This window comes from Chrysochloris asiatica, unplaced genomic scaffold (assembly GCF_000296735.1).
Source record: "Chrysochloris asiatica unplaced genomic scaffold, ChrAsi1.0 scaffold00157, whole genome shotgun sequence".
In the NCBI taxonomy this organism is placed as follows: domain Eukaryota; kingdom Metazoa; phylum Chordata; class Mammalia; order Afrosoricida; family Chrysochloridae; genus Chrysochloris; species Chrysochloris asiatica.
The window spans coordinates 7965892-7977464 of NW_006408675.1; the positions used below are offsets into that span (position 1 = coordinate 7965892).

At 37.3% G+C, this 11573-nt stretch overlaps 1 protein-coding gene across 1 annotated transcript in view; it reads right to left on the bottom strand.

Annotated features, from left to right (window-relative positions):
• Window positions 1-617: 617 nt before the first annotated feature.
• LOC102832792 (peptidylprolyl isomerase domain and WD repeat-containing protein 1-like) overlaps window positions 618-11573 on the bottom strand; it is a 35913-nt gene continuing 24957 nt past the window's right edge. Inside the window, exons 9-12 of the mRNA XM_006870998.1 lie at window positions 11331-11512; window positions 9998-10079; window positions 7361-7543; window positions 618-761 (exon numbers count right to left, since the gene is read on the bottom strand). Of these exons, the coding sequence (XP_006871060.1) occupies window positions 618-761; window positions 7361-7543; window positions 9998-10079; window positions 11331-11512 (591 nt within the window). The remainder of the gene's footprint in view (window positions 762-7360; window positions 7544-9997; window positions 10080-11330; window positions 11513-11573) is intronic.

The following is an 11573-nucleotide window of genomic DNA, read 5'->3' on the forward strand; positions in this document are numbered from 1 at the left end:
TTGAGGACAGAACACAGCTGTCATGGAAAAAGAATGTGAAAACAGTAAATTAACTTGCATACAAAACCAATGACTCAGGTATTCATTTATTTTGATTCTCATATTGGAAGGTATTATTTTATAATTATTGAGGAATTTGATACCTTTGACCAAAGGGAACTTCCTATTTACTCAAAGAAGCTTTACTTACCACTACTTACTACTTAACAGAGCTCAAATACAAAGCTAATTGGAATGAAATACACACTGTACAACAGAATGATGATGATAACAGACCCTGTTACCCAGACTACTTTTTCTTAAAGCAGATATATCATGTTGGCAGAATATATGGCAGTTTTACATACCACTATGATTATTTCATATAGTTTTCAGTCTCATTAGAAATTATAAGAAGTGATTTTTGCCTGTTTAGCCCCTTTTAATTTATCAACTCGATGAAAAATAGTACAAGAAAAATCAAAGGCAACAATTTAAAAAATGGCCTTTAATGAAATATATAAAAATAGAATATTATATATTTGAACATGATTTGTATGTTTAGTAAGTCAGAGCTTCTTAATGTAAAATAATCTTATGTTTAATATATTTTAACTTCTAAAACAATGAAACCTGTTTTACTTGATGGTAATATTTATGATGCTGACATCCTCATACGGTTTATCTGTTTTGGGATTGACTTTGACGTTGGAGATCCTCTGCACAACTTCCATTCCTTTAGTCACTCGTCCAAATACTGTGTGCTTATTATCAAGCCAAGGCTGTATTGGAGGACAGATGGAAAATCTTGATAAACCTACATTTGTTAAATCTCTGGGTGAGCTAATAAAGAAATTTTAAATTTATGTCTCATTTTAGTATACAGTTAAAAAGAAGTATAATAATTTAACTTACCAACTTGAAAAAGAAATTTCCAATTTAAAAAAAAAGAAAAAGGATAGTATAACATTTAATTAAAAGTGCATTCTTCAGACCAAAGGGAGATGGAAAATGTTTGCTAATGGTTAAGTTACTTTGCATGGCTTAAAGAGTTATGGCCCCTGCTTTAAAAGTTTGCTTCAGGAATCCTACCTGAAAATCTATACGGAATAGTTAAATAAGCAGCATGTGCTCTAGCATTAGATAGGTGGGAGTTCAAATACTAGCTCTTCTACTTGACCCTTTGCAAATGAATCAGGTCATTGTTTCCTCATCTACTGTTTAAAACTGGATCGAATAATACCAAAAGAATTGTGAATATTAAATGAGTTTATGTACATATTAGTTATAAATACCTCTTGTTTTGGTGGTGTTATTAAGTGCCATCAAGTCAGTCAGTTTTGATTCATAACGACCCTGTATAGCTTTCCAAAGAGCAGCTGATGGTTTTGAGCCACCAACCAGCAGTTACCTTATCCTACAGCATCACAACAGGACTCCTGTAAACCTTTACAGGAGCAGAAAGCCTCATCTTTCTCTAGCAGAGCCACTGATGGATTCAAACTGCTGACCTTGTGGTTAGCAATACAACACATAACCCACTACGCTACCAGGGTTCAGTTGTTGTTATGTGCCATCGAGACGATTCCTACTCATAGCAACCCTGTACAGGGTTTCCGAGGCTATAAATCTTTACAGGAGTGGAAAGCCTCATCTTTCTCCCACAGAGCAGCTGGTAGTTTCAAACTGCTGACCTTAAGGTTCGCAGCCCGATTCATAACCACTATGCTACCAGAGCTCCTTACCAGGGTTCAGTACTTGGTGCTTAATTTCAATAAACAAAGTATGTCATTTTATCATTGCTGTCCAATCAGTTACGACTCATAGCGATCCTGAATAGGGTTTCCAAGGAGTTGCTGGTGAGCTTGAACTACCAACCTTTCAGTTCAAACCAACCTTGCAGTCCAGCGCATTAACCCGCAACGCCACACCAGGACTGCTAACAATGGAGCTAGATGGCTTTTAATATAATTTCCTCAAATTTAAAATGCCACTGAGTATGTGATGTATTCTGAAGTAATTTTAAAACTGAACAATAGTTTAGCTTAACTAGTAAAAAAAAAATCTGCCCTGAGTGCTATGCTCTTTTAAGAACTATTTAAATAGGATAATATTAACAATTCAAGATAACGGTTAGCCAGGAACCTTAGAAGGCAGTGAGTTTATGTTAATGATGGAGGAATAACTCAGAAAAGGAGAGTGAGAATGGTTGCACAACTCTCAGAATACAAGCCATATTTAAAAATTTAACTGTACAGGAACATTTTTTAAAATTGGAAATACATATATAAGCATGTGTTGCTTGTCTGTTCAGACATCACACTGCATATAAAGAGGTCCCATCAGGGGCTTTCTTTAAAAATGGAAATTTTTTTATCAGTATTTTAAATGCCATCCATGGTAGACAGTTTTCAGCAGAGCTTACAGACTAAGACATACTAGGAAGAAGGCAGACCATTACTGAATGGTTAATCACTGAAAACCTTAGGAATTGCAATGGAAATTTTTCTGGTATAGTGCCAGAAGATGAATTCCTCAGCTTTGAGGAAGAGTTGCCTCTTCAAAGTGGAGTTGACTTTAATGGCGTGGAAGGAGCAAAGCTTTCAGGACCTTCAATTGCTAAAGTGGCAAAATGAAATATGAGGGCAAACAGCTGTAAACATCCATTAATAATCAAAATTAAATGGCACAATTAAGATCAAAATCCTAGGCAATAATGAGCTAAAATGGATAGGTATTGGCTATTTTAAATAAAAATCAAATGGTTTACTATGCTGGGAATGAAGAAAAGGAATGGCATTGCATTCATTATCAAATACAGCATTTCAAGATATATCTTGAATTACAATGCTGTCTATGATAGGATAATAGCTACACACCTATGAGGAAAACCAGTTAATACCACTATTACTCAAATTTGCACACAATCACTAAAGCCCATGATGAATTCTTCAAAAACAGATTTGATACACTAAAGATCAAAAACAAGTTGTGGGATGACATCAAGAACATCATACAGAAAGGAAGCAAAGGGTCATTAAAAAGACAAGAAAGAAAGAAAGAAAACAAAAATGGAGGATGTTAGAAGAGACGGGAGCTAGCTCTTGAGTGTAGCTAAAGCAATTGGAAGAAATGACGATACAAAAACATGTGTTGTAGTGAATTATCTAATGTCTCTTCTACCCATTGTCATAAATCCCACAAAACAACATTTTCCCTTCTAGGTCTGGGTAAGAGAAAGTGGGAGAGGATACTGATAGGATGATATGATTCAACTGTGGATGCTAGCAGTTAATTGTAGTTGTTAATACTTGAAGCTAGCAGCGTTTTAAAATAAGCCATCTCAGAAACAGAAGAGACAGGAGTGGAACACGCCATTCGTACTTGAGACCCCTGTGTTTCTATCACCAAGGCCATATTTTCTAATGACTGATCCTTCCTCTTTGTTTCCAACTTTTGCATTCCAATCACCAGTAATTATCAACACATCTTGATTGCATGTTTGATCAATTTTAGACTGAAAAAGTTGTTAAAATTCAAAAGTTGTCAGATTAAAAATGGCCAATACCAGTCTATTTCAGCTCACTAATGCCTAGGATATTGATGTTTATACATTCCATTTTATTTTTTACTATTTCCAATTTTTCTAGATTCATACTTTGTACATTCCATGCCCTGATGACTAATGGATTTTTTATAGCTGTTTCTCTTCATTTTGAGTTGTGGTCCATCAGCAAATGAGGGTCCTGAAGGGGTTACTTCATTCACATTAGCACAGTCAACTTTACTTTGAGGAGACAGCTCTTCCCCAGTCGCATTTTGAGTGCCTTCCAAACAGAAGGGCTCATCTTCCAACACTCTTATCTGACAATATTCTGGTGCTCTTCATCATGTTTCAATATTCAATAATCTGGTGCTATCAGTGTTCCACTGCTATTTATAAGGTTTTCAGTGACTAACTATTTGGAAGTAGTCCTTATCTCCTTCCTAGTTTGTCTTTGTCTGAAAGCTCAGCTGAAACCTGTCCACTGTGGGTGACCCTGCTGGTATTTAAAATACCCGTGACATAGCTTTCAGAATCACAGAAACACAAGTCACCATAGTACGACAAACTGACAGATGAGTGGTGGAGTAGGGCAGCTAGGTTTCCTGATTCACAGAGCTAGAGTCATTGGCTTTCAGGCTGAGGCTTATGGTGGAGTGGTGTGTCCTGTGGGCATTTACCAACAGCTGACTGGAACAACAGTGCCCTGAGCATTTCTGTCCCTGAATTGTAACCTGTTAACTTTCCTCATAAAGCCCATAACTGTAAGTATGGTATATAAGTTCTGTGTGGTCTTTGCAATGGACAATCGAACCCAGTAGATAGGGTTGTGAGAGGAATGGTTGGTGCATATTTTTTGCAGTTGGTGTCAGAATGGGGCTCCAAACTCATGGAAGCATGAGGTTTGTATGAGAATGGCTGAAAAGGAATGGGAAATAAAACTTCTGTTTCTTAAATGGTTATTTTATTTACTGTTAATTATAACGGGTAAAAAGAATGTGTAAGAGATTTTATGCTGTAGCTCAGGGTAGAAAAGCTACTACTGGAGTTACCTGGGAAAAACATCACTTGGGTGTCATGATTATAGAGAGCTTCTAAGTCCTCTTTCAGCCTATACTTGATTGGATATGCTAAAGTCTTCATTCTAGCCCCAGAACTGTGAGTATTGTCTTTGTGTCTGTATAGACACTGTAATGAATTACTGAACCCAGTGAAGAAGACAGAACTATGGGAAGAATGTATGGTGTTTCACATTTTTTACAGACCTGAACAGAAAATTTCAAAGGACAGCTTGATAAGACAGTCAAGTATTATAATGAAATGTGCAAAGACTTGGAGCTAGGAAATCAAACGGGAAGAACATGCCCAGTATTTCTCAAGCTGAAAGAACTGAAGGAAAAATGCAAGCCTTAACTTGCAAATATTAAAGGATTCTATGGGCAAATACTGAATAATTCAGAAAGCATCAAAAGAAGATGGATGGAATACACGTGTAGAAACATTGTATAAAAAAAAAAAAAAAAACCACCAAAAAAAAACTATTGATGTTCAAAGAACTCAAGAAGGAGTATATAATAAAGAACCGATGGTACTGAAAGAAGTCTGAGCTGCACTGAAGTATTGGCAAAAAACAAGGCTCAGGGAATTGATGGAATACAGATTAAAATCTCTCAACGAACTGATGCAGCATAGGAGGTGCTCACTCATTTATGCCAAGAAATTTGAAATGTGGAAGACACCTACCTGGTCAACCCATTCCAAAAGAGGGGACTGAGTGGAAATGTTGAAATCATTGGACAGTATCATTAATACTACATGCAAGTCAAATTTCTCTGAAGATAATTTAAAAATGGTTGCAACAGTACACTGACAGGGAGTTGACAAATTCAACCAGACTGTAAGAGAATGCTGACATCAGATGGATCTTGTCTAAAAGTAGAGAATACCAGAATGATGTTTGCTTGTGCTTTATTAACTATGCAAAGGTTCAGAATAAATTATGGATAGCATTGCAAAGTCCTGGTGTGACGCTGTGGGTTAATGCGCCAGACTGCAAAGCCGTTTGAATTGTAAGGTCGGCGGTTCAAGCTCACTAGCTGCTCCTTGGAAACCCTATACAGGGTCACTATGGGTCGGAACTGACTCGACAGCACTTAATAACAACAAGCCCTGCAAAGAATGGGTATTCCAGAACACTTAATTGTGCTCATGGGGAACCTGTACATAGATCAAGAGGCAGTCATTCAAACAGAACAAAGGGATACTGAATGCTTTAAAATGAGAAAGATGTGTTGTATTCTTTCACCATAGTGAATTAATCCATATACTAAGCAAACAGTCTGAGAAGCTGGATTATATGAAGAAGAACATGGCATCAGGATTGGACGACTCAGTAATAACCTACAACATATAGATGACACAACTTTGCTTACTGGAAGTGAAGAGGACTTGAAATTTTTACTGATGAAGATCTAAGAATAGTGTTCAACACGAACTGTACTTCAATGAAAAGGATGTAAAGATCCTCACAAGTAGACTAGTAAATAACATCATGATAAAGGGAAAAGATTGAAGTTGTCAAAGCTTTCATTTCTCTTGGATCCACAAACAATGCTCATAGAAGCAGCTATCAAGAAATCAAAGGGCATATTCCAGTTAGGCAAATCTGTTGCAAAAGACCTCTTTAAAGTGTTAAAGAGCAAAGATATCACTTTGATGACTAAGGTGTGTCTGACCTAAGTCATGGTATTTTCAATCCTCTCATATGCATCTGAAAGTTGGTGAATAAATAAGGAAAATTGGAGAAGAATCAATATATTTGAATTATGGTGCTGGGGAAAGACAGGAAGAATATTATTAGTATCATGGACTCTCAGAAGAACAAAGAAGCTGTCTTGGGAGAAACACAGCAGGAATGCTCCTTAGAAGCCAGGATGGTGAGACTTCATCTCTTGTTCTTAGGACATATCATCAAAAGGGATCAGTTCCTGGAAGACACCATGCTTGGTAAAGTGGAGGGTTAACAAACAGAGGAAGACCCCCAAAGAATCAGACTGACACAATAGCAGTAGCACTGGGCTCAAACTTAACAATAACTGTAAGGATGGCACAGAATGGACCCATATCACTCTGAGTCGGAACCATATCAAAGCACTTAAGAACAACAGTGGTTTTAAAGAGCCTAAATCCAGACTGGTAGCAGTGGACTACAGGTGGGATGAAGGCTGGTGAGGAGGAACACATGGTTCTGGGCATGGGTACGGGCTTTCCAGTTTTGTTTCATGGGCATGAGGGGCTGGGTGGGCTCAGCTTCCTCCTCATTCACTTCCTGTTGCTCTCTCCTTTCGCCACCCTCTCATTGCCACTCTCACTGCCAGCACCCTTTCTCTGGTGTCTGCCAGCAGCTCCTGCAGCAGCAGTGATGAGGACAAATGGAAGGTTCTAAAAAGGTGTTCATACAACATCCAAATCACGTAACATCCTAGAACATTGTGGACACTGAACAACGCAGAGCTGTACTCTAATCCCTCCATTCTGAAAAGCAGACTACAGCACCAGGACTGTGAAATAATTCATTTTAGACTGTAAAATTAGTAGTGACAGAACTGAAACAAACAATACCATGACTCACAGTCCATTGTATTTCCTATTACCGGGAAGCAATGTCTTGCCATATAAATGTAGATTTATTAGGTAATTTTAGTATCTTTTTCTCTAAATTGTTTATTAGTTTTATATCCTGATTCATACATAGCAGAGAATTAATTTGGCTCTCTTCAACTGCATTCACTCTCTTAGAGCATATGGATCTCTGGTTCATAGTGATTATGTACTTACTGTTGGTACTACTGTTATGAAAAACTGGGATCCATTACTATTTGATCCAGCATTGGCCATGCTTAGTGTATATGGTCTGTCATGCCGTAATGTTGAATGAAATTCATCTTCAAACTCTCCTCCCCATATGCTTTCTCCTCCCATACCTGTTCCTGTTGGATCTCCAGTCTGTATCATGAAGCCCTTAAAGAAAGTACACAAAAAGCACATTACATTATGTTTTTCTAAATATTCATGCATTGGTATCGTATGTATTTCTCCTGATAGTACTTTGAATTCAATAAAATCTTAGCTTCCTTAATGCTATAAGTGACCCAATTAAGCTCTTAGTGGTGGTGGTGGTGTTGTTGTTGTTAAGTGCCGTCGAGTCGGTTTAGTGGTGGTGTTAAGTGCCTTCAAATCGGTTCTGAATCATTTCCTTTCATTTGGATGAAGTATTCCATTGCATTACCACCTCCTTGTTCGCAATAATCAAAACAAATATGCAAAGTTCTGCTCATAGACATATGTACTATCTTTCTGAATAATTTCAATGGAAGTGGTGGTGGTGACGGTAGTATGCATGGAGTCGGTTCCGACTCATAGCGACCCTGTATAGGATTTCCAAGGCTGCAAATCTTTATGGGAGCAGAAAGACTCATCTTTCTCCCATAAAGCAGCTAATAGTTTCGAACTGCTGACTTGCTAACCACTACACTACCAGAGCTCCTTCAAATAAAAGTAGTTAATACTATGTTTCATAACTATACAGTGCCTCTTACATAACTGTGCATGAAAATAAAGTTTTAATGTGTTTACATTTTCTACTTCAGAATTATAGGCATACCTCATTTTACTGCACTTCCCTTTCTTGTGCTTCGCAGATACTGTGTTTTTTCACAGACTGAAGGTTATGGCAACCCTAGGTCTAGCAAGTCTATCGGCACCATTTCTCCAACAGCATGTGCTCACTTCATGCCTGTCACATTTTAGTAATTCACACAATATGTCATTCTTTTTCATAGTGCTATTGCACATTTCATATTTCATATATTTCAGGATAATACAAGCATATCTTTTATATGCACTGGGAAACCAAAAAAACGTGTAAGACTCACTTTATTGCGACATTTGCTTTCTGGAACCAAACCTGTGATACAAGTTCAGTATCCCCGAGGTACTCTGTAAAGGGTTCTTTGACTTCTACTAGTTCTTCATATAAGTAAGCACTCATCACATTCATATGCCTGTCCCTTTGCATCCTCCTACTGAGTCCTGGAAAGCACAACCTACTTTATTCACACAGCCTACTACTAAGGAGTCCCATTGTGGTGCCCCTTGGAAACCCTATACAGGGTCGCTATTAGTCCAACCAACTCGAGGGCACTCAATACTATGATAAAGGAATTTAACCTATGTTTGTTGAGTAAGAGTATCCACCTTTCACAACTGGAACAAAAGGCATTGGCCTTTGTTGTAATTCTACTTTTCTTACAATTTCATCAGTCATCTGCAGGATGTCTTGCTAATCTTCTTGCTCTTTTCCCACTAAAGTTCAGTCTGCTAATTTTTGTCAGTTTTCTTATTTGACCTTACTGTTTTTATTTTCTCCAACAAATACCTTGGATTTCTTCAGCCACTTCACTAATTTCTTTTGTTGTTAAATACCATTGAATTGGTTCCAACTCATAGTGACCCTGTATAGGGTTTCCAAGGCTATAAATATTTGTGGGAGCAGAAAGCCTCATATCTCTCCTTCGGAGCAGCTAGTGGGCTTAAACCACCAACACTGTGGTTCACAGTCTAGTGCTTATCCTGCAAGGTTAACCTGAAATCTAACTTTTCCTCCTGTCATATCTGTCCTGGCAATTACCAAGAACTCTATCACTGCCTGGGTAATTTATGGATTGCTGTTCAACAAATCTCAGACTGAGTTCATGCTGCTCTTAGGTGTAGCAGTGCTTGTTACAGAATGGGTGATGTCAGGGTTCTTTTACTATTTAAAGAATGTTTTAGATCTAAACCTAGCCAGCCACTAGGAATAAGTTACCTTGGCAATTGGTTTTATCTTAACACGACCTTCACCCTGTACTCATTATATATCCTTTGCTTATCTGATTAAAGGAGCCCTGGGTGCCGTGGTTAAACTCCATTGCTAACACAAAAGTTGGCAGTGTGAACCCACCAGCTACTCTATGGGAGAAAGATATGGGCAGTCTGCTGCTGTAAAGATTTACAGCCTTGAAACCCTATGGGGTAGTCCTACTCTGTAGCTCTAAGTTGGAATTGACTACACAGAAATAGGAGTTAGCGGCTTACAAGATATTATTGCATTGTTTCTTAAAAGAAAGCCAGGCTATTATGCCTGTTTTTCCTTCTACATTTGATATTCAGGACCACTCATTCTTTCTTTGACTGTCATAATCCATTTTTCCTATTCCTTTGTTCTAAACTCCTAAGTGTGAACGAATAGGCTATACCTCTTGTTACACAATAATGGGTGATCCTACTCAGCTGTGACTCAAGACAAACTTCAGTATAACAGACTGAAACATTGTTTAGTCCTGCACCATCTTCCTAAAAACGTTATAATCCACTGTTGCGACTATTTACAATAACATACTATTCCTTAAATCATAAGAACTTTGCATAACTTACCTTAATTATACGGTGAAATGTATGTCCATTATAATAACCATTTCTGCTATGAACACAGAAGTTTTCCACTGTCTTGGGGCACCTAATAAGATATATATTAAAAGTGAGAAACCTAGCCAAAACATCTTAAAACCATTTTCATTGCAGTTCTGTTTCTTAGTATTTCCAGTGTCTTCTGAATGTCTTAGAAGGACAATATTTTTTCATACTCTTTACTTCTCAGGACAAGCAAGATTTGAGAGTATGTAAACAATAGTATATTTTTAACTTTAGTATGTTTAGATCATGAAAGCTTATTATTTTTAAGTTTGACAGTTTTAGATTTCCAAGTCATTTAGCAGCTTTAAAAAAATATACATAGTTTACCCTATACAATAAGTTTCTAGAAAAGGCATTTTTCTTATATTCCTGAGCAAGGACTCATTCACAGAAGTAACAGCTCCTAAATTTAATCAACTATGAATAATAGTCACTAAGAGTATAAAGTCTTCTTAATAATAATATTAACTAATCTCACGAAATGTCTCAACGTAGTGCATTAAAATGTAACAGCTCTCAGAGTTGGGAATGTAAGGGGGCATCAAGACAATCCTGCACCAAGCACACCAGGAAAGAAGCTTACTAGGGTTGGGATTTGAAAGAAGGCTGTCCAGCAGTCTAAAACTGCCCAGTCCTTTACTCACTGCCAAGATGTAGTATGACAGAAATATTCACCTTCAAAACACAAATGAATTTTTAAGTACTTTCTAAAGAAATGAGAAAAACTGTTTGGCTATAAAAACTTTGGAATTCTTTAAGCCCATTTCTTTTATTCGGCTCTCAGTAAGTAGAAATCTTCTCGCTTAAGAAGACTGAATTTTTTTATTACTATTTTTAATTACAGTCCTTATGTTTTGGGTTGGAACTAATTTTTAAACCATATAGCATAGCGGTGGTGGTTCTGTGCCATGGAGTCGGTTCTGACTCATAGTGACCCTGTACAGGGTTTCTGAGGCAGTAAATCTTTACAGGAGCAGAAAGCCTCCACTTTCTCCTACGGAACTGCTAGTAGTTTTGAACTGTTGACCTTGAGGCTACAGCCCCATCTGTAACCACTATGCTACCAGAACAAGAGAAAAAATAATTATTCTTCTCTTTAAGATGTAAGTTGATAAGAAAGCTAGTTAAAATAAGTCACAAAACCTAGAGTTGGGATGTCCACATAATAGTAACAACTCTTTGAAACATTTCACTTCTTCAGATTTCTTGAGGTGAAAGTAACAAGAATTTTAAGTTGCATAATTTCCTAAGCATATTTATACTGGTGTTTATTGAAGACAAAAACAATACCTACTCAACTGGGAAGAGTTTGATGTGAATGTCTCCCATGCTTGTGTGCATAATGGCACTATCTGAAACCCGCTTAGGTCCTTCAGCTTGAGTAGCTGCCATGACTTCTTCTTTAGAAGGTTTTTCATTAAAAACATCTCGGTCAGAATCTGCACTTTTTGTATCTTCTGGTTCTCGTTTGGTAAACTCAAGTATAGAAATAAAATGTGAGTTAATGCATTAAATTTTTCATTTGTTGAAAAACTTA